We start from the raw sequence: 24,665 nt of genomic DNA, 5'->3' as shown, positions 1-24,665 counted from the left end.
GCGGACCGCTAGTATTATTATAAACATTTGAAAAAGTTGTTAGTTTTCAAACCATTACACTATGGACGTTAAATTAAACATTATTATGCATACAAATGTCTTTAAAGAAATGGAAAGTTGTGTTACAGCATTCGCGACAATGTGTTTGCGTAAAGCCCTATCTAGAATCTAGGCTTGTTAATAGATGTCTAGGTATAATAGTAATTGCTGGCTTGTATGTGGTATTTTTTAATTTATGCGTTTGTCTCGGCCGTTCTAGACTGTAGTGACTGGTGGGGTTTTGCAAGAATTTGTATTTGAAGAGGAAAATAATTGTTTATTATTTATTTTAATACACAATGCAGATATAGATGCTAGTGGGGTAAGATATGTTAAGCGAATAGCAAATGTCGATCATTATTTTTTCGGGTCAAGTTTTACAGGATACATAACAAAATATTAGATTTAATTCTTTTCTCGTATTTCAATTTTTGATTTATATCGATAACGAGATTAACTCATAATAAATGCCACCCACTTCAACGAACAGCTCGTTAAAATTACAGAAAATTAGATCGATATTTAGACCAAGTTATTTTTTGCTACTATTACATTGCTAAATCGACAACAAAGGGGATTAGCGACCCACAAAGATAAGCCAAACGAAATAGCGTGGTGACCGTGAATTTGAAAAACAAAAGTGGCCGACATAACAAAAACGGTCGCCACACCGTCCCTGACCGTGGTCCGCCGAAACCGAGAGTGGCGTATTTGGAGCGGCGCTTGCGCAAGCTGATGTGCTGCGTCTTTCGGCGCTCACTTTCACGTGAGTCGGCGGTTCTGCCGCACTTTCCAAGATTTGGTAAGTTGCTAAGCGCGGGAGATCGCGGATTTTGATATGCTATGGAAAGTTAATGGTTTATGGCAGTGTCGTGAGTAATTTAGGATCTAATGAAGATCTATCATCATCTAATAATGAATCTCTGTTAACGATGATTGTGTTTCTACTGTTGGTTAAGTTTCAACAATCTTTTCAGTAAAAGCTGTTTTAAAAACAAAAGCAAATTGTTTCAATTGTTGCCCCTTAAAATAACTATTTGTTGATAAAACATAATGTCGTCAGTTTATTTATTTCGAGTAATGACATTGTCCTGGATCATAAACGTGTAACGAATTCCCTTCCAATTATTTCATTCGACCTTCTACATCTGAGATTGCATATTTTGCGTATTCACTTCCTTGTTTACATTTTTTATGTTTCTGACTTTATTTATTACGAGGTTGCTCGTGGATTTGTATTTCGACGTTATTACAGTCATCAGCTCAAAAATTACTAGTTCTAAGACAAAGATAAGAAGATCAATTCAATACATGGTCGTGTAATTAAATTGTAATCTAAGTAAGCGAGTATTTCCGCGTACCTCTACGTTCACTTTCACTACTCGACGTGGGGGCACTGACTAAACCTCATCACGCTAATCATCTATAATATCGACTCTATCGTCCAGTATTAGAGTTCACTTTCGTGGGTCACAATTTTTCCACGTATCAGGTGTGTATGTATGGGTGACATGACATCAGGCAAGGTTTGAACTGTTACGTGTGACCTTGAGTTGTTGACTTTCTACGTTGGTCACTTTTGCTTTGATGTCTATTTTAGGATGTTTCAAGGTTGTGATATCTTCGTTCGATTAATTATAGACACAAGTGATATATTCTGCGTTAATGTGGCTTTCTATAAGTTTAATACTTAATTGTTATTTAATAATTTTATTATGGTCGATTACACTTAATGTGCGCTTAGGTTGTAACTTTTTATGGTTCATTATGTTTTGAGCTAGGTAATGGTAAATTAGTAATTAGTTCTATATCCTATAAAAGTTTATCTCTGAATTAACCTCAGAAGTTTTAATTATTGGCCGTCATATTATTTCAAATTTAATACCCTTGTTTTTCTACTACAATAATGTATTGGAAAGATGAAACTCGATCATTTTGTTGTCCATTCGAATGGTTTGCATATTTCGCACTTTCTCTTGGCACCGGTGCTGACAGCATGATACGCAGATTGACTGATGGAATACACATTTGTTTACAAGCAACTGGATTATTTTGTTAAACTTGTAAGTAAAATGCTGGATTTAATAAATTATCAGGAACTCAAAACGCATCCCTATAATGATGACTATCATGTTTACTCGTAGGCAGTTGTGATTGATTATAATTTATAAGGTACATCTACTTCAGTGATAAAAATTAGGCTCTAAGTATATTTTAAGGATAATTTATATAGCCTATTACATGCTATTGCGTAATATTTTGTTCTTCTTTTAAACTTCTATGGGAATCGGGAATATCCTTTAATTATATGGTGGTCGAATAAAATAACAACCGCAAACTTTATGTGAACAAAATTTACACATGTTGTCACAACACAATTATAAATGTGATGATGAATAAAACTATAATCATTCAAAAACGTTGTGTTTCCCTAAATATAAACGAGTTATCCTTACCCAATTCTTAGAACCGAATTGAACCAAATGTCCTTAATTATAGTATTTATTAATTACGTTACTGAGTCAAGTTTTGGTTAAATATAGGACTCAAACGTTGAGGAATACGGTCTCGAAGGACCTTTACCTTCATGGGTGACCTTCGACCGCTGGTGACGAAATTATCGCCTTTTCCTCTCAAGAGTCATTGTTATGCTTGACATATTATGATTCAACGTTGCAGGGTCCACGATGTTTTCAATGTTAATATTTTGTATTGGTACAATTTTTAAGGATTGTTTGATAACTATACAATCAGTAAATGCCTAAAAGTTTGGTAAGGAGGTGTTTGTTATTTAATTTGACTATCAAAAATTTATATACATGGTTATAAGAAGCACATTCTATGATATTAAGAGAGGTAAAATATGGGTAGTATTTGATTGTGGTACTGATCAAAATGATCATACAAACTGTTATTGTAAAGATCTCGTAATTACAACCGAGAAATATACTACAATTACACTCATTCCATCAGATGTTGTTTTACGTAATTAATGGAATTTAAATAGCTTTGAACTTGTCTGTCTTTAAGAAGGTCTTCACCTCGGGCGTTGTTCTCGTAACGTTGTCTTCCCCAATGTAGAATCGAAATAGAAACCAAGAAACAGTGGGCAGTTTTGGCTCAAATCTTCAAGGCAATGGCTTGTTGTACTAGTGATATAGTGTTTGGGAATGTAGGAATTATAACGGGTTTAAAACGCGGTTTATTTGTTACATATGGATGTGTGACCAGCCTCACTGTATAGACGAATTGTGAGGATAATTACTCGTGCAAAGGAAGTATGAAAAACTGACGAGACAAGACATTTGAGAATACATATTTTTTTTATTTAAGAATGCACAGTACTCAATATTATAAACAAAGATAACATATTATATTCAGACTAAATAGTAATTATAATTGTACTTAACATTCGCTGATAGATAATATAACTACATTAACTATTTACTTATATTGTCAATATAAAATAACATTATAGGTAAATCTTTAAATACATTATTGTCATTTACATTTTTTACATATCCCTTTTCGCAAAACTCAAACATTTATTTATTCAGTTAGACTTCTTCTAGAAGCACTTTTGAATCGTCATAACATATTTTCAACATTAACCACCGATTCGGAAAGCAGTATCTATTTAGAATTACCGGCAAGAACATTAAATTAAATCAATGAATATTTTTTCTAATAAACCGTTTTAAAATGAATTCTCATTAGATATTTCAGACGGTACCTACTCTGTGGGACGCATGTCTCAACCGTATACATTTCTAACTACAATTTATTAATTGTATCATTGTTATTGTATATGGTAACGAGCTATGCTCTTGTAGCTTGTTGATTATTGAGGTCAATCTAGTTTAGCGACGAAGGACTAAACAAGGGGCTAATTTGGATCCTACGATGCAGTGGCATCACGTAAATGGTAATAGTCGATTCCTGGGTTCAGTTAAAAGGAAAGTCTGGGGCATAAGATTACCAGAATTTTAAGTTAAGCTTTAAAGATGTGTATTAAGATGTGTGTAAGTTGATTTTTATTTAATATTCATGTCCAAAAAAGATTGAATGAAGGATGAATCACTGATCAAAGGAAAATGAAGACCACCTGGGCATTAAAGATTCAGCTAAAATTGCCGTTTTTCTCAGAAATTTAAATACATGTTGTCGATATAATTTTTAATTTGGTTTATATCAATCGAATTCATACTGTAGCTTTTATTTTACTTTTGAGTACCACATAATGTAATTAGTTCTAATCTTCACCAACTATTGAACACAAGGAATAGTTACTCTAAACCGCGATCAGAGCGGGAATCAAACCAGAAATAGCTCAACGTAGCATTATGAATAGAAACTGCGGCATAATCTCGAGTGCTTGCTATCAAAATCAATCGGCGCTGACCTTTCCAGCGATAACTTGTGTCCTCTACAGAGCTATGATAATGAAACTTGCATACTAATTTCCTCGTGGTAACTCGTTATTAATAAATTGGATCATGGTGCTGTTTGTTGCAATTTTCTATCTATCCAGTGTGCGTCAATGACGTGCTTGATAAGATCGTAACTTTGTAACCGATTTAGATACTATTCTGCGTGGTCTCATTGAAGAGTTGATTTTGCGTCTCAGTTGCTTCGAGCTTAGTTAATTGTACATTTGTCTATTAATTTATAGGAATTCATTGCATTTACTTATTTATTAAATACTACCACGGCCAAAAACTTTCAACCCATATTTCTATTGTCAACTTTTTGTGCTCGTTTTTCAAAAATAATTATTTTTTGCCCGCTTTAGGAATTTTAACGTATACCATGAATGTCAGACAGATATATAGACGTCCATAAAATAAATAAATGGTCATTGCAATCAGTAGGTAGTAGGTACGCTTACGTTAATAGTAAACCTGAATACTTAGTAAATTTGAATTGAATGAAATAGATTTGAATTCGTATCCGACGATGTTTTGTCTAACACTATAAATACGCAGTACGATTAACCACATAAGGAATTACGCGAGATTCCCTTTATACCACTGGGAATGAAGATGCAGGAAGAGCGTCGAGTGCAATTTTACAATCACACGACGTGATCATCTCAATTGCATCGCCAGGTGAAGGGACGTCGCCCACAGAAGGTCATTTCTATAAACGCCTAGAACTGGATCATGAGATAAATTGTTGGCATGTTAAAGGAATTTCCTCCATTGACGCCGTTTGTGATCATCAAACGTATTGGTGTGGTCGGTTGGAGGTTGGAATAGCAAAGTTAGTGTAGGTTTTGTAGGTGCTTTTCGATTGTTTGATTTAGGGCCGATTTTTCAATGCTTGGATAAAACTTATCCGTCCAATAAAGTATTACACGATAATATTAAAATGTCACGTAAACTGTCAAATACGGGCAATTAGTATACGTTTTTAAAATGGTAGTTTTATACATTATTCGACGAATAAGTTTTAACCAAGGATTGAAAAATCAGCCCTTAGTATATAAACATTAAACATATTGAAGGTTAAGGGTTTATGTTAACATGTAAGGCAATAACAAAAAAAAGTCAAGTGTTTTTAAATATTATTTTATCCGATGCAAAAATTTTAAAAAGGCTGCTTTGTAAAAGGGATCGGTAGAATGAAATAGATTAAAGAAAACAAGAATGTTAATCAGGCCATTAATGATCACATTATGCAATCGCACGTCGTATTTTACAGTATTGCAAATATTTAAGATATCCAAGACAAAGATGTTCAAAACCTATGACATCACGAGAGTTTGAGCCTGCATTAGGTCAGACGGGTGTGACGCGTCGTGACGTCAGCTGGCACTAGAGCAGTGCCCTAGGCTGCGACCTTGGTCGGAACAACTTTCCACCCGGAAAACAGAGCGCCATTTTATCACAATAATAAATGCCTGCGCTGGCCTCTGCTTTGGTTTTACACTGTGCATATGGTCTCGTTCCATTTAATGGATCAACATTGTCAGCTTTTCTGCTGGCTCCATTACTTTTGTCACTAAACATGTTTAAATAACGTGGATTATGTCTCGCTAAGATCTGATGACTGTATAACGTATTTATAGATTCGAGGAAAACAATGTTCTTACCGCGGTATTAAACACGTTTAGAATTTCTATAAATCATATGAATAGCAATTATTGAAATAACATTACAGGGAGTGGAGATTTAGTAATGCATGTATTATTTATCGCAAGTCAGACGATAATATTATAGACGTAATTCACAAACTTAAATATTTATTCATTCAACTTTACTTTGAGGCTAAAGACGAATTGATAGCGCCATAAGTCATAAACACAGATGTTAGTGCTATGTGTAACTGATCTTCCTCAACTAATAACGGGCCCATTAGCGTATATCTGTGGAAAAATATGAAGTAAATAAGCTGATCGGCGCTTGCTTTGGACCTTGAGTTCACGAATACAGTCCGCCCGCGGAGGTCGCCGCGCGCGTGTGTGCGTGCGTGAATTATAGGTCAACGTGTGTGTAGTGTCCTTGATGTGCTACGTTTAAATTCTTTAAACTGCTCGCGATAGGTGGAAATTCTTTTTAGGGTTCCGTACCGAAACGTTAAAACAGGACCCTGTTACTGAGAATTCGTTGTCTGTCTGTCTCCAGCCCCCCTAGTCAAGTGGCTTTCTATTAGCGTAGCGTTCAATAGAATAGACTACGAATGTATGAGATTGACGTAGGCTGTAGATAAACGTATCTACAGGTTACGTCAATCTCATACATTCGTAGTCTATTCTAATGAACGCTACGCTAACAGAAAGCCACTTGACTAGGGGGGCAGGTCGTATCTCATAAACCGTGATAGCTAGAAAGCTGAAATGTCACCATAGCACGGAACCCGTCTTGCGCGAGTCCGACTCGCACTTGGCCGGTTTTTTGAAAATTTTGTCAAATGATGCGTCACTGGTTTTCTTCAGCTCCTGTGTGTATTTTCGTTACAACATCTGTGATTGAATACTGCGGATATGTATGGGCGGTGGTTTACATTAGGTAACATGTCTATTTGGCGCCCAATGTTAAAACCGTTGACAGATTCTTTACTACTCCGTATTTTTAATGTCTCTGGTGACAAATAATATATTATCGTGTCGTGGTTAATAGTGGAGCTTTTCATTTCTTATTATTGTTTCTGAAATTCTTGCTTACGAACTATATTGTTATTTATCATTGCTAATTCAACGGTATTCTTATCAATTTATCTTCGGCTAAATTCATTTGCTCTGAACAAATATTTAAAACATACATCAGCTAGATAAATGGAAACAAAGTAAAATTAGACCTTTAGTATTTAAGCTATTGCATAGCTTCTATCGCGGGCCTTGAGCGCGGGGACCGAATCCAGAAATTCCGTATCGAAAAAACCTCACGCTCCCCACTTTGACGGGCACGGAGGTGTGGCTTGAAGGCATAGCATGCAATAGCTGGTTCAGTGGTACTCGCTATGGTGTGTTGACTGAGCGGTATTGTCTCGTATAGTATCTTTTCGAAAACAGATATAGCTATCGTTGTTATCAATACTATCTGTGAATATCTTCCTTATGCATCTTCAAATGTAGTTGTTTTGACTGATGTCAGTAAGATGCTGTAAAAATATATCTTACTAACGATCTGTTAAGATGTAAAAATATTTAATTATCTGTGGTAGTTAGTAGTAGTAGCCAGGTTGCACTGGTAGAGATTGTAATTTAGCAATAAGGCCGCCTTTTGTGCAAATTATGCTTTTGTAATACCTACTACTTTTTGTATACTATTGTTTTCTCATATTTTGTAAAAAATAATTGTAAATAAATAAATAAATAGGTCTATTACCATAATGCTAGTGTGAAATTTAGTAATCGCTTGTTTGGATATTGCTGATTGTCTGGTTGCGCTTGCGCATGTATACCATACATGCAAATTATAGCAGATACCATACGACAAAATATTGCACAGATATTATATCGCAGGTGCTTGAGAAGGCTGTATTGCAATCCGAAGAAATCTTAATTTTATTACTAGTCTCTGTTATTATCAATTGACTTAAAAAAGTGGAAGATCTGAGGTGTTTATTTTTGTTTGTTACTGCATAACTTTCGACTGGGTAAACCACGGACATGTATCAAGATAGACTAAGCGAGTGTATGTACTTCCCGTGTCCAAACTACGTTATTGAAACTTACTTGACGCTGGCCTACACTCAGTCCGCGCTTGCAGTTCGCCAAGGAAAGACGTGAAGCTGAATAAAGTAAAATGCCGAATTGCGCCGTTATAAACTGTAGAAACTCCACAGCTGTGAGTGGCCAAGTTAGCAGAGATGTTTCCTTCCACCGGTAAGTAATTTTCTAATCAGAATATGCACTATTTATTTTAAAATCAAATAAAGAATATTTGTGGAAAACGATCGTGACAAACACGGATACCAAATCATACGAAATGATTCGGAATACATTGCGGCTTTTACTTGGCACGGTAAAGATCGCGTCGTATGATAACAAGCAATGAATAGCGTCTTCTCATTTTTCTGTTCTCATTTTTCTGTCCAATTTTGTGGTTAGTGATGTTCATTTGATGCAAAAGTTCTCGATTCTAATCGATTTTATAATCGAACAGAAAAATGATAATTTGTAGGAGCAATTTTTCAGAAAAAAAGGCATAGATTTTTTTTGTCATTTAATACGACTTGACCTAGAACTTTTAAGTATTTTAATACAAAGGTACTAAAAATAAATATTACGACATGGACGCCATTAGTTAAAGTGTCATCTTGGGAGTTTTTTAAGAAAACTCCTTATTGCTTAGACTATGTTTGTTTTTTCAGTTTTCCAAGTAACCCGAACATAAAAGGAAAATGGATCGATGCAACGGGACATAAAGATTGATTGATTGACAGTTTCATTACTTTCTTTCGATGGCCTCTCTAGTACGTAGTACATGGTAACTCAACGGGCATATGTAAGAAAAAGCTAAAACACATTAGTTTACTTGTTAGAATATTAAAAGGTTTATAACTTTATTTTATCATCCCTCTGTCTATGGTAATTATCATTTTTCTGTCTTGAATCGATTTAGTAATCGATTACGATTCATTTATTTGACTACCTCTTAGACATAGATCTAGTTTGATCTGATTTCTTTCGATTTACTTCGATGGGATAGGACGATACTAGAATCGCCGCGCGAGTGGCGGCCTAATCGATTTAGCGTAAAATGAAATTAACATCACTAAAAAGCGCTCGTGACGTCATAACGCGTCAAGGTCAGTACAAAAAATATGACACGCTTGGTTTTCATACAGATCGCGGTACTTGCGTTGTCTACTTAAATATACATGTCTGTGGGGTAAACGGATTAAGATGATTCTTTTGCACGCCTCATAAGCGAAGCGTTGAGGTGGGTACTACTGTCACTTCGCGCAAAACATCTGATTTTTCAAACTTAAAATGTCTTTATGTATCATACATTGCACTTGTAAGATAATACATACACACACATATTAAGAAAAAACACTATTTTTAACGTTCATGATATTTTTGATGTCATTTTTGTTATTTAAACTAGTTAAAAAACAGTTTAAAAAAGTTCTGTCTTGGACGTCCGTGTGTCTGTATGTGCGGATCCTTTTTCTTGTTAACACGATAGCGACCGAAATACTTTACTAATCGAGTCTTTTTTTTTTCTCTTACGCTTGAGTATGCTCAGGAATAGAACCCTTTCATTTCTCAGGGTCTGATTCGATGTGGTTTAATTGTTATTAAATAAACAAAAATAATAATTAATAAATATTTATTAAAAAAAAATTATGAGGCGTGCACTTTTGGATTTTCCAAATTATTTTTATATGCAAGTAAAGAGAGGTCTTTAAAATTTGGTCTATTTTTTACAATTTAAAGACTTAGTTTTTTTAATGAAATAATTGTTTGTCTTTAATTCGAATGTTCTGGAACGTTTCTTATATCCAGAAACATAATACGCAATACCTACCCGCAGGTAAAAAGTAGTAACTAGTGTAATGGAAGCGTCTGTTGCAGTTGAACACATTTGGTGGATAGGTGAACTCGCCTGTAACAAAAAGAAATAGGTTTTAGTATCATGTAGTAAAGATGAATAGGGATTAATAGGAATTTTTAACAGAGATATTTTTGATAGATCATGTTATCTAAACTGGGTATATAACATGATATTTCTTTGAAATAAATGTTGCTATGAACCTATTTAAAACGTGAATCTGAATTAATCGCCTTTTATTGTTGACTTGTATTTCTGGAAATTTACCCATTGGTACTGCTTCAAAGCTTACAAATATAATAAAACTAAATACAATACAATTCATTTTATTATTTCAATAATTGAAATGTTTGTGCTGCCACTATTTAGTTATACTTTAATGTCACATGGTTACAAGTATTTCCCACTTGACGGTCTTGAAGTACTCTCGACGCTCTATCACTTGAATAATTATTGATAAGCGCTAGTTTTGGATAATAATTAGATAATTGGCGATTATTTCATATTTTACCGCTTTCAAGTTTGATTTCTAGTGTTTCCAATGCTACTAGGAATTTTGCTTGAAAGTATCTTAGTTCTTTGTACGTCATAATGTTTTTTTTTGACGTGACAACGTCTTATAATTCGATAGCCGGCTGCACGCACGAAAAAACATGACTTATGCGGCGTTACCTCGCTCTGAGGCGTTCCATGTAGGCTTGAAGTGCAAGCGAGAGCGCGGAACGAGCGACAAAGAAGCACAATAGGCCGTTGTCACGTTCAACTATCGTCAGTAAACCGACTTTACAGACAACCAATTTTTTTTCGTTTGAGTTCTATGGAATAGAGTGTTTACTATATCTTATTACTATGAAATGAATAAATGCAATCTATTCTCTTTCCTTTAGCCTCATAAGATGATATTTCTCTTATATTTAATCACTTACAGCAATTACAATATTATTATTTTCAACAGGTGGTAACGAGAAGTGCCAATTCAATCCGAGGGGCGTTATTTGCGACTCTAGTGGCCTTCGACAAGCAGTGGAACCTCGCGCTCACTGATGTGCTAGAGGTGTGGAAGCGAAAGGGACCTAAGAAGAGGAAAGTGCCTCCTGGTTTAGGTATGTATTAAGACTTTGTAGCGGACATATCTGGGTAAAAATAGCAGTTCTAACCATTTTTCGTTAGATAAGGCTCTGGATAATAAGGTGGTATTTACGATGGAGAATATTAGAAAGGCAGAGTTGGAAAAATATAAGCTACATAAATAACATGAGCCTAATTTGTTTGATTTTCATTATTGTGAAGAGATAGGGGGTTGCTATAGGGGGATTTGATTGCTTGTCAGATAATTGGCTTGATATTTATATACGGTTAAGTATAGGTAACTTCTTTCACAGAAGAAACCCATGTAACATATAAAATCCTAGCTTCATAATCAATGTATGACGATCTAGAGAGAACCTGGGTCATCTTATCAAAATGTTTACGCCATGATTATCTAGCTTCATAATCAGATAGGTAAAGATCGGAAGGTTATCTTATCAACTGGTCTAAACTTCCAAAGGCACCCCAGTAGCCAAGGGTACAGCGGCTGCGATATCCCCGGTGCCGCTAGTGACGGAGACGCCGCTGGGGGGCGGCGTGTGGGAGTGCACCCGCCACGTGCCGCAGTTGATGGTGCGCGGGGAGCACGTGGTGCTGGTCAATATTGTGGAGAGATAGGGGGTGGGGGGTGTGACAGATTATTGTATATAGTTATGTATAGGAAGGCATCATCAGTCATCTTATCAACTGGTCTTCCAAAGGCGGGAGGGGGTTGTCTTGACAGATTTTTTTTTATTGTGATTAGGGAAGCGCTTGACCACAATCTCGCCTGGTGTGACTATGAGTAATAATGGACTAGATATTTTTTGTACATAGTGGTGTATGTTTATGAAATTGTTTTGTTAATTCAGACTTTCATTTATTCTTTATTTATTCACTGCGAAGTTTGTACGTATAATTGTGTAACATGTAAGGACACCTCAATATGTCGCAGCAAAGCAGTCCTTTTCATGTTTTGATTCTATTTGCACACGTTTCGTAGTTCTCAATTCATAGTATTACATTAGATATGTAAATTCGTTAGGTGTAAATAAATGAAGATCTAAATACTAATAAGTGTTTTATGTTCCTATGTATTAACAATTGATATAGTTTTAGCTATATGTTTAGAGATTCGTAATATTACAATTATTGTGATGCTTTTAAAGCGATCTATTAATTTTTACCCTTGTATCCATTTATTTTGAGTTAAGTGTAAGTTAAATTTTAAGAATAAAGGTCTGATTAAAATTAAGCTGTTTAAAATTAGATCTTGTTAATTATTATATCCCTCCATATTGATATACATACTGTAATACGATATATATGATCCGTTTGTTTGAATGTTCTTAAATTACTAGTAGGTACAATACGTCAAAATCTATTAATATTCGAAAGCAAACTAATGAATTTTATATTTGTTTGTTTATAAATAAATAAGTTGTTTTACATAAACGAAGTGTCGATTTCTCTCCCACATTCGGCAGATTTCTCATTATTGTTTTATTATTACAAAAAATGGCAACATTCATTGTTAAGCTTTTGTATAATTTTAAAGACGAAACGTGGAATATTCGTATCGTTTGTATTAAGATATGTTTATTCAAAGAAAACATTATTAGTCTGGATATTTATTTATTGAGATGAAATTCTCATGAGGTTGTTTTTGCAGTGATCGAATAAATTTCCAAGTAAATTTTTAAATGTTATTATAGTTTTAGTGGTGTTAGAAACCTTATTAAAACTTCTGTTGATAACTAGCGAGAAAAAAATATTGTTCGTCTGTTTTTATTTAGTTTGTATTATTTACTAGTTGTTTAAGTGTTTTTCTTTTTAAGGTACGTTCAGAATGAAATAAACTGATGCATGTTTTTTTTTAGGTTTAAAGTGCATAACTATTTGAATAAATAAATAATTAAAGAAATTTAATTTGGTTTTATTTTAAACCCTGATAACTTTTTTAAAATATCCCATTCATATATTATAAAAAAATAATCAATTTGATCTACATTTCATAATTTGCTGTCACTCACAATTATAACAAGCGTCATTCATAAATTATAAAAAATGAACATAATATTTTAGCCCACATACTGAGAGGGCAGTGGACTGGGGGCGTCGCACTTGCTCTGTTGTCAAACACTCGTCAAATATTAATAACCTTTGAAACAAAAGGTCAGGAGATCCAACTAAATCGTCTGCAAACTTATCAACTATGCACATACTTATCAAATTTTGAGCACATCTAAACATAAAAACAGATAAAGTTATGTCAATATTATATTAGCTAGAAATCATCCGGTGTGCATAATAAACCAGTTGGTTGAATCTGTTAAAATAATAAACTGCAAAATTCAAACACGAATCGCCATAATGTATTCAATAAGAACTCCACGGAGTGTTAACTCCATGGAAAGTCTGGTTGAAAGTAAATTCTAAAAAAATAAATTAAAAAAAAGTAATTCAAATTTGGAATCGCTATGGCGTGAAAGCGTATGATAACGCGCAGTCGGGCGGCGATGGGGTCGACGCACGGTCGCCGGCGGTCAACGGGAGCGTCGGCCGCGGCAGCGAGAAAATGGGAAAACAATTGTTAGGAACAATGCGTAGGCATTTCCGTGTTAGATTTACGTTTAATGAGAGTTTTCCTTTGTCGATGACATGAGAAAAGCGTACGAGAATTTTCTCGTGACTAATATTTGCTTTTTCGGTGCCAAATTTTATCATTCACCTGTCTTAATACTGAGCCGTTCCCAAGTTACTACATATAACAATACATAAACTTAAACAAAATTCTTAACAACAACTAGTAAACGATAGAGCAGATTTAAGCGTAGGTGCAATATTTAATTGATAATTTTCTTTACAATCTTATAGGTAATCCTTTGAAAATCCAGTTATTTAATTACCAGGAATCGAACTAATGACCTCTCGCCTCATCAACGTGCAAGCCAGTAGACCGAAGAATCTATTTATTGCTGAGGTGAATAAGATAATATTATCTATTTTAAATATTTATAAATAAATAATACTATTAAATCTATGTTACCTTGCTACACGGAAGTGTTCTTGAACTTAGATATATTGAAATAAACATAAGGACAAATTACATAATGCTGCGTGATATGAGTAACCTTATAATCGGTTCAGTTTGATTAGGTTGATCTAGTATTTTGACTACAAAGGTCATACAGTACTATAACTGCCTTCGTTTTCATTCATAATTTTACCCAATTTCATAATTTCTAAAAATACGGAGTAAGGTATATTTTTTCTACGAGATAATATAAATCTGTGACTATAATATACTATTTACAAATTCGTGTAACGCGTGTATATTTTTAATACAAACAAAATTTATCTTCACTTGATTTTATTATTTTCGATACTAACCCACGTTCCTATGATTATTAACGTTAGTCATAACTAAAATTAATTGCACTAATAAGACCTAGATTTGAAATCGTCTTAATGCATTCATTATGTAATAATTATAACAATAAATAACACGCATACTAGTAAAAAAAATACTAAAATTAATTTTGCTCTAAATTCCAAAAGAGTAAAAAGTTGGAGTCTAAGAATTTGCGTGAAGATCGATAGAAAACCGTTCAAAATTATAGAGTTATTGGCAATAACCACGATGTTGAGTTTTCGTATAGAGAAACTGCACTTTCATATTATTAAATATTCAGTCATAAAAATAGAAAACATTTTTTTTATTAAAACTTGGCTCTCCCAATAATGTGTCAATTTATCTACTCGTGTGGCAATAGTGATAATATAATATTTTTATATTGAGTTTTTTTTTTAATTAATGTTCTATATTCAAAAATTAAGAGAGCGTGTTTGCTGAGCACACGTGTCAGAATTGAAACTTCTTGGCAAGATTCAAAAATACCAAAATCCTCGCCTTACTTCATGACGTGACGGTATTGCCATGACGCGACCTTGAAATTTTACTTTCAACGCGCTTAAAGAAGTTTCACTTCAACAAAATTCCAAAATATATTTTTGGTGGACCCAAATGAATCGCTCCCGCATTTTGGGAGACCCAAATCCCAGATAATAAAGCTTGGACATGCAAACTTTCTCTAGTTCCGGAGTGAGTCAGCCGGGGGTGGTGTCTTGCAGTATAAATAGGAGACGTTACGCAATGGCGGCCGATGCACCGGCCCACTTGCACCAACGCTAACCGATGATTATCGAGAGATTTAACTTGCAAGTTTGAAAATCAATGGTTGATAATTGGGTAATTTAGTACGAGAATTTGAGCTGAAGTCATTTATCTTCAAAAATATTTTCAGTAGAGCTAAAAAAGCTCTTATTATATCTTAATATCTTAATTAATACTATTATAAAGGCGAAAGTTTGTAAGGATGTATGGATGTTTGTTACTCTTTCACGTAAAAACTACTGAACCGATTACAATGAAATTTAGCACACATATAGAGTGTAACTTGGATTAACACATAGGATGGAGGTTAGGAGGTTTTATCCCGGAAATCCCACGGGAACGGGAACTATGCGGGTTTTCCTTTGATAACGCGGGCGAAGCCGCGGGCAGAAATCTAGTTAGCTCTATGTTACGTTTTTATCATTTTACTAATGATAATCTTTCTTTCCTCTATTACATTTTCTATAAAAAAATTTCCATACTTCCGTAGACAACAATAACAACGTCAAACAACCTTTTAGTTTCCCCACTTAAATTTATTGAACCATTAACACTATACATAAAGATAAAACGAGAAAAATTATAAAGCTTACAATTAATTATTTTATTCACAAGGCGTCAAGACAAGCGTGTTCGTATAAGGCAAACAAGTCAGACACTTCCGTAATGTACATAATAAATGTACTATAATGTAATGTAAATTATGTGTAAAGCCACCAATGTCGACCACTATTCTTTTACGGGTTGACCTTCATTGTTTGAACTCCATGCATAACCTCCAAACAAAAACTACGCAGTGCTGCTACGAATTCAGCTATGTGTCAATTATATCAGTCAATTTGGTAGATAATATTTCGTGTTGATACGCAAATTTTTCCTTTTTGATCGAATTTGGCATTGAAATTAGAATAGCTAACTTCTTATAAGATCAGCACTAACATAAAATTGATAAATATCAAAATATGAAATATCAAAAATTTTCGATCCAACTATTGTCATTATGATTACTAAGAGCTATTTACAAAAGTTAAGAAAACGGTAGAATAAACTCTGTCGTAATTTAATTGTATTTGATAATCTATATCCCTAGAACACAACGTTTGGCAACCGTTCGCTAACCAGCGTTTAAACCAACTGCAGTTACCGACGTGGTACCCGCCCCGCCGTTTTACTCTTTTTGTATTCGTTATTGCATCTAACTTGGGACCGGCTTGACCCATTTACTGCAAATAGACGCAGCGACGCAGACACGTGGAAGGGCTCGAATTCCTGCAGTTACCAAGTGATTTTTACCAGTTATTCCATGTAATCTAGCAGTTGCATGTGCTTTGTTCGAAGTGGTAAATGTTAAAAAATGTTATGACGATTCAATAGTGCTTTTAAAAAGTCTAATTGAATAAATAAATGTTTGAGTTTGAAGCGTGGAATTTACTGGTAGAATTGAAATTAAGGGAGCTGATAGGTTATAATATAGAAGCGGTGTGATAATTACAAGCATTGGTTTGATTGCATTAGATTGGATTATTAAAAAAACTACTAACTAGTTAAATCTAAACATCTTTCTAAATTATAGCTTCTTGCGTTTTCGTTGAAAATATACCTACCACACCTTACTTCATCTTCATCGGCATGCTAATTTCCAAAATTAGCACATATTTCTATACTAATATTATAAAGAGGAAAGGTTTGTAATTATATATGTACCGATGTATGTATGTATGGTTTTCACGCATAAACTACTGAACTGATTACAATGAAATTTAGCACACATATAGAGGGTAACTTGGATTAACACATAGGATAGGTTTTATCCCGGAAATCCCACGCGAATGGGAACTATGCGGGTTTTCCTTTGAAAACGCGGGCGAAGCCGCAGGCGGAAATCTAGTATGTTATCTATATATCTACATTCTACACACATTATAATATCAGCTTATTCGGTTCTTTAGTTTTTGATATAAAAAGCGACAACTACAAGTTTCTTATTAGCGGTAAAACGTTTTCAATTTTTAATACAAGCAAGATCTGGAGATATCTAGTAAATTGTAATAACTAAAACGAATTGAAAAGATCGATTCATATTTATTCAAGTCGCCATTTCAACCGTTTTGCAGTGAAAGTGGTCACGGATTCTATCGTTTCTTTCTAGGCAAATATCAAAATGAAACTCTTGTAGATAGCAAAGATTATCAATAGTTTTTATTAGCATTGCATTTCAAAATTTATAAATAGAGATGGGGAGAAACAAATAATATGGAGTATAAAATACAAAAGATGAAAAACGCGGGAAATTTCAAAGGGAAATTTTAATTGATAAATCTTTACGAGTATTTTTCAACTGAAAAGGAACGTTTTTTTAAATATTTGCCGCCGTTTAATCAATCATTGAACATCATTGGCTATTGATATACCTATATACGGTAGGAACAAGCTTTTTCGGAATCGGAAGTTTAATAGGTACTCAGTTCCTAGAAATTTATCTTTCAAACGTTTCAATTTTAACAATTTTTGTATTGGAAATATATTTGATATTAAATACACTCCTTAAAATAGAAATATTCATATTTTCAGCATAGTAACAAGGATATATTTACCTATTTACCGTAATTGACACAAACAACAAAATTACGTCAATAAAAGTTTGCGTGGGCCAAATCCGATTGAAGGCAACACTGAAGCCTTAAAATAACTTAATTTGGTGGCCTCAAGTGCTCGATAATCTGTGCTTATGAGATAAGTTAAGATGTGTCAAATACGTAAAGTTTTCCTTAGGTGTACCTAATTTGATTTAGTACTTTTATTCTATTAAAAGGTAAATAGCGATCTAGTCAACTGTTTTATAGTTTTCTCTTGTGTTTGAATATTTTTTTGGTCGTGAAACCAATTTTTTTTGTACCTAATTTAAATCAATTTAAATACATAATATAGTTTTTTGTTTTTTTGGATTTTCTTTTATATTTTTTTGGTTATCATTTTAACATGTTCGTTTTATTTTACGTTTTAAATTTAATGACAGAGAAATAAATCAAAACAAACAGACGCCTCTAATTAACATTGGAGGAGGAATAATTGGAATATAGAGAGTAAAAACAAAACACAAATTGAAATGTTTATATTTATGTTTGATATTTGAACATTGTTATTTCTTTTAAGTTACTTTTAATTAAGATACTTTATGTATTTCTGTTTATAATTAATATAGAAGCTCTAAGTTATATAACTATTTTTAGCAGCATATGCATATAGATTCCATAGATTTTCCGTGTGAAAATGCTTTACGCAATCGGCAATACATTCTGTTATAAAATATGAGTAATAAATAACTCATTAACAATACATTCGTCATTGACTATATTCTGTTACTAGCTGTTGCCCGCGACTTCGTCCGCGATTACGTCGTTTTTCGTCATTCGTCGTTTAAAAAAAATACGTGACACTTTATTTTTGAATGTTCTTAATTGTCTCTTATAAAAATAAACTACATTAAAATTGAATACTCTGATAAGAAAATCTTAAAATCGGAGGACATCGAAAATCTGAGGAAAACATGAATTTGATTTAAATTCTACATTACTTAGTAATTCAAATAATAATGTAGATTAACAGTTTGAGCGCATCATTATATAACACGATTCGACAAAAAAATTTTCGTTCTTTGTCCTAAAGTTTATACTATTATTTTCCAGTTAGTTATGCACAAAAACGAAAAGAAAATACCTTTTTTCGGTATAAAGTTTGCTTTTGTGATAGTTATAATAATAATACAATTTTTTCAATTTTTTCATAAATTTTAATTTTTTAAAAAGACCGCGCGGTGAGAGTGGGATATTAACGTTTACACTGTGCCGCTAGATGGCACCCGAGTGGTAAACAACCATCAGGTATTATTTACAAGCCCAGAATAACTTAAAATGTCGTCACGAAAGTGCAAATACGATGCTGATGCATTTTGTTTTATATGTGGTCAATTTATAAAAGTTCGAGACGTGAAATATGAACTAAAGACATCTCACGTTCTCTGTGAAGCCTATGAAGCATATTTTGACTGTCCTGTACGGAATCAAGATAAGCCATGGGCTCCACATGTTGCTTGTATATAAAAGGTGTTTGGAAGGTAAGGCAAATTCCAATTACAAATTTTAAGGCCATGGGCTGCAGGATGTCATTAAAAGTACATATGCTGCATGTTCATTTGGATAAATTTAAAAACAATATGGGAGCCTATTCCGAAGAGCAAGGAGAACGTTTCCATCAGGACATCATGAATTTTGAACAACGCTATCAAGGTCAATACAATGAAAACATGATGGGCGACTATATTTGGGGTTTATTGAGAGAAAGTAGCTATGAACATAAAAGAAAAAGTAAAAGTGTGCACTTTTAAGTTATTTTCCACTTTTCTGTAAGCTAATTTGATAGTAAAACTTAATAAAAATAATAAACATTTTTATTTCAATAGTTTTATTTTAATCCGAGATTTTTAAAAATTTCCTTCAATCAGTCTTCTAAGCACAAAAGCAAAGTTTTTCATGCCATATATTTTTTTTCCGTCTAATTACGTCCTAAACTACGAAATTTAATGCTTTGCAATCAAAGTCAAATTTCATGGTGACCCGTTGTAATATGTACCTAAGTATTAAATTACGATAGTTTACATAGTAATTTTACTAAAAACACGATGACTTTCTTTCGCGCTCGGTACAACAAACTAAGCATGTTTGTGGTACGTGGCCCGCGTCACTCGACCCCCCGCGAGTTCCCCTCCGTTACTATGCGAAAATACATTCGTCGCCCTACTGTAGGAAAAATTGTAATATTTTAAATTCGAGAAATATTGATTTCTTGTATTCGACTATTCGTTGTAGTCGAATACAAAATATATTTGAAGAAACTTAGGTTGGCCTTCAGGCAAAAGGGATCCTATCAAATGATAAACTTGACCTTGTATCTTAAAAGTAAGCATGAAAGGATCCTCTGATAATTGTTGAGCACCAAAGGATCATTTAAAACGCACTACTATAAGAGCGAATATTGTCTAAGAACTGTTTAGAATGCACATGTTCCTCTAAAAGTAGTGATTTCAAAGGTTCTGGTGTATCTTCAAACGAAAGCCGACTCCTTACTCCTCTTTAAAGCATTACAAAAAGAACATACTACGTTAATATCGCCTATACAGAAGATGATCTGTAATCAATTGTGAGGTTATAAGCAAACCCACTTTTATATTTGTCGGACCACACCACCGAATTCGTAGATTGATCTTCTATGTTTACCTCTTAAGGGCTTGGTCTAGTAGTGCAAACAAATGCATCCTGTCATCCTATATGTAAATAATACAAATGTACTAAGGGAAAGTTGCTCCACTTAATTTTTAAAAATTAAATCATTCGTATGTATAATTTAATATTCGTAATAAGAACCAAAAATGACAATTTGAAACAATTTTCGTGAAAATTACACCGGGTGATTTTTTTTTATCAGTACACAAAATTTGCGAATACTTTCTATTGATATCTTCAACTTCATGTTTATATAACTGATCAACTTTTACAAAGAAATTTGGACGAAATATAAAAAAAAATAAGCTTTCCATACAAAATGCATAACTCTATACATTTTTTTCGACCTAAGTTTCTTAGTGAAAGTTGTTCAGTTTAACTAATAAAACGGATAAACAAATTTTGTATATAATAAAAAAAATGTAATGTTTGTGTTAAAGAATTATAAAATAGAAAAATACGCAAATGAAAACAAAAGATATTTATTTCTGACTAGCTTCCGCCCGCGACTCCGTCCGCGCGGATGTCAGTCTTCGCGTCTTCTACAGATTTATTATATTATGTGTAATATATAGATTTATATTGATAAACCTAATAAATCTTTTGCTAGCATTCTGATGCTTTATCGGTTGCATTGGATTTATCTCTTTTTTTTCAATCGCTTGAATGATATAGGATGGGTCCTTGATGGGCATCGAATGCTGAAGTCTCGAATCAATCAATTCTGACAGTAGGCAATTTATGTAAAATCTTGATAATGGTCCATCATTTTATTTTGCCTAAACGTTACATACTTTTTTATATATATTATATTTTTAACGAATTATTCACTCCAGTCCAAACAGCAAATAAGCAGACTTCTGCTTCTGCAACGTTTAGTTGTCCCTGAATTTAGAAAAAATAGTCATGATTCTTATCTATGACAAAAGTGTTATTTTTTGCATTGTATTTCAAATATTAAATTTTTTTTTGACCGCATCTTCCGAATTCATGTCTTTTGCCGGAATTAGACATTTAACTTCTACTAGTCCCATTTTCCCTTTTTGATATGGGAGTGTATAAAGTAAATTTTTTAGATATTTCTCGTTATACTTTTAAAAAGTTATTATTGTCATTTTGCTCATTAGGTAAAGTAATTTCGATATCAGTTTTAAGTTTTTTGATACCTGCAATAATAACGTCATAATCGCCTGCACATACTTATCGATTACACCCTGTATACAATCCACCATCCACATTCATAATGTTTTCCTGTCCTCCTCTCCTTTACGCTATTCACCGATACATTTGAAATGAGTAAATCTGCTACCACTGAAGGATGTTTATTTATTTATTTATTTATTTATTTACCCTTCAATAAAACTATACATAGAAAACTTATTGCTAATATATTAGCTTAATAGTTTCATTGTGATCAGCAAATTTTCACCACTGTTGTCGATTATTTGTTTTTCATTTTTAATCAGCAATTGGGAATCATCAGTTTTGTTTTTTGCAGATTGGTGATGTACCCTAACAATACGTCGAAAAGGGAAAGCATCAACGAATTATCGTTTTCGTCCTCTTTTTTTATTCTTCGCGTCTCTGTTACTTCTGTTTGTTTAGTTCTCAACACCCACTGAATTTTCTATGTTATTGTGATCTTCCATTACATCTGAGTTTTGATGATGTGATGATAATCCATTCGTTTTAATATTGGTACTTAAAGTTGGTAGACTAAACTAGAAATGGCGGACTAAATTTGTCAGCGCGTCTGTAAGATCAGAATATAAAACCAACATCCTGTATTTAAGTTACAAAATTAATAATCAAACAACATGCCGCTACGATGAAAATGACTAGAAGAAAAACTTAAAACACCTCGGATCAATTTTGGAGTAAACAAATCATTTTCCCCGTATGGGGATTTCCCCGGATGAACTTGGGAAGTTCAAGTTCTCAATACAAGTTTATATTATATTTCGTATTTCTCAAACGAAAAATAAACATTTTTGGAACTTCAAAAAAATTATATTATAAGAAAATTTATGAGCTTACTTTAGTTTTAAAGAAATATACATCCCTTTACTGACACCCCGTAAAATAAAGAAATTGTTGCCAATCACCTTTGCAATCTATTTGGTTTCATTAACTTTATGTTCGAAGATAATTTTTTTTCTAGTAGTTGCACGCGTATTTTTTTCGTTTATTTTCCATATTATCGAAATCAAATGTTTAAAAATACGAATATTTGCACAAAACTAAGATAAAAATAATCAATTAACAAAAACATTAAATTTAATGAAGTAGAGCAACTTTCACTTCGGTATGAAGGAAAATCGAGCGTAGAGCACACGTCAGAACGCTCCGGCCCAAGGAGCGCGACTAAAGAAATTCGCTAGGATTTTTCCTAATTATTTTAAATATTTTTTAATATTTAAAGAATTATCAAAATTCAAAAAAAAAATTTTTTAAAGGATTAATACTCATTGGTCTTCAACCAACTCGAATAAATTAATGGAAAAAATAACTTTTAGCAGTATTTATCAATAGATTTTGTAAGGCAAAAAATGGGAAATTTAATGAATTTATAACGTTCTAATTAAGAAAATCATAAGTTTTTCGGCAATTGTATTCAGCAGTTTTTAATAACGACTATATAAGGATAATAATGCGCTGATCAGATTGTGTAAATTGTAATCGGTTACAACGTAGTGAGTGCACAAACTTAGCTCGAAATGTCTTTGGGGGAAAGAGACTTATCTTGAAGGCCTGATTAAGGTAAAATAAAGTAACTTTATAAATGTGAAAAAATTCACGCGCATTACGTATATAACACTAATTGATAAACAAGAAAAAAAAATTCAGTTTATCATTTCATTAGCCGGGAAAAAATTGTCAAATAACTTGTTGAAAACGCAATTTTGCTAGACTGCAGCCTTAAGTCATTAAGACTGTCGAAATCTGTCTACAGTAAGTCGGGCCTCTCGCTATTCGTCCGTTTCAAGAGACCAAATAGTTTCAAATCTTAATCTTTCATTAAAACAAACTTATTAATCGTACTTGTCTCAAATAATTTCATAAATAAAAATTTCATAATAATATATTATATAGGTTCATAAATAAAAAAGTTATGACAATTTATAAGTAATCACGGCGAACATTTGCTAAGGCAATCTATTGTACACTGTACAGTGTACGATAAAACGTAATTTATCTGTTATACGCTACAGTTATTCCTTTACATGTCCAGATGATCATATCAAAATTCCCCAAGGGTTTGGGGGTAAGCTGAGGTAGTAGGGGGGGCGGGGTCAAATTAACATTATGGTTACTTCTAATAGGTAAATTTTCCACACAAAATGTCCTTTAAATTATGTCGTATTATATTTTTAACCCCCGACGCAAAAAGACGGGTGTTATGTGTTTGACTGCTATGTATTTCTGTGTGTGTGTGTGTGTGTCTGTCTATGGCACCGTAGCTGGCTAACAGGTAAACCGAATTAGATGCGGCTTTTTTTTGTTAGGCAGCATATTTTCCGACGCTGGTTCTTAGATAAATTGTATCGAAATCCGTTCATCCACTTATTATACCTACATAGGGGTAAAAGTGGGAATGAAAAAAATGATATAATAATTTATTTTTAAAGATCGTTGGGAAGTTTATGAAATTATTTATTCCTTTTTCTATACACTTTTCTTCGTCTAAACGGTTAAGTTACGTGCTCCCTCTCTCTCTCTCTTCAGCCTTTAGTTACGTGCGTGAGACAGGAAACATCTAATTTGGATTTGTTGCTGGATTTGATTAAAATTGAGTATCGATTAAGCTGATCAGTGGCTACACCATACATTATTAAAAACATCCATTTAAGAAAGGAAGGAAATAGAATTTGCTCCTCTCCCCCCCTGGTTCCTAAAAAATAATATGACATAATTTAAAAGAAATTTTACGTAGAATTAGTTAGGCATTTCTTTTTTGATTTTCGATATTATATACTAATCATAATTTTTAATTACAATATTATGTAGTAACTGGTAGTAACTATTTGGTATAGGTTAGGCATTTCATTTCTTGATTTTCTTTAATAAGTTGGTACGTAAGTTTTTTAGCTCAGTTTA

The 24,665-nt window shown here is 33.2% G+C and overlaps 2 protein-coding genes across 7 annotated transcripts in view; one reads left to right on the top strand and one right to left on the bottom strand.

The window, feature by feature from the left end:
• Lsm11 (U6 snRNA-associated Sm-like protein LSm11) overlaps positions 1-11,751 on the top strand; it is a 34,803-nt gene extending 23,052 nt beyond the window's left edge. The window contains exons 3-4 of the mRNA XM_090118947.1: positions 10,999-11,146; positions 11,593-11,751. Coding sequence (XP_089975073.1) covers positions 10,999-11,146; positions 11,593-11,750 — 306 coding nt within the window. The 3' untranslated portion in view covers position 11,751. The remainder of the gene's footprint in view (positions 1-10,998; positions 11,147-11,592) is intronic.
• Eip74EF (Ecdysone-induced protein E74) overlaps positions 1-24,665 on the bottom strand; it is a 169,739-nt gene that overhangs the window by 119,754 nt on the left and 25,320 nt on the right. For all 6 annotated transcript variants that reach the window (XM_090118896.1, XM_090118889.1, XM_090118918.1 and 3 more), the window contains exon 2: positions 10,020-10,097. The gene's annotated coding sequence lies outside the window, so the exon portion shown is untranslated. The remainder of the gene's footprint in view (positions 1-10,019; positions 10,098-24,665) is intronic.

The sequence above is a fragment of the Colias eurytheme genome, chromosome 3, assembly GCF_061535395.1.
Source record: "Colias eurytheme isolate Ceu_HAF_F1 chromosome 3, ilColEury1 Martin Lab GWU primary, whole genome shotgun sequence".
Classification (NCBI taxonomy): Eukaryota; Metazoa; Arthropoda; class Insecta; order Lepidoptera; family Pieridae; genus Colias; species Colias eurytheme.
This window is presented reverse-complemented; position numbering and strand designations above follow the sequence as displayed.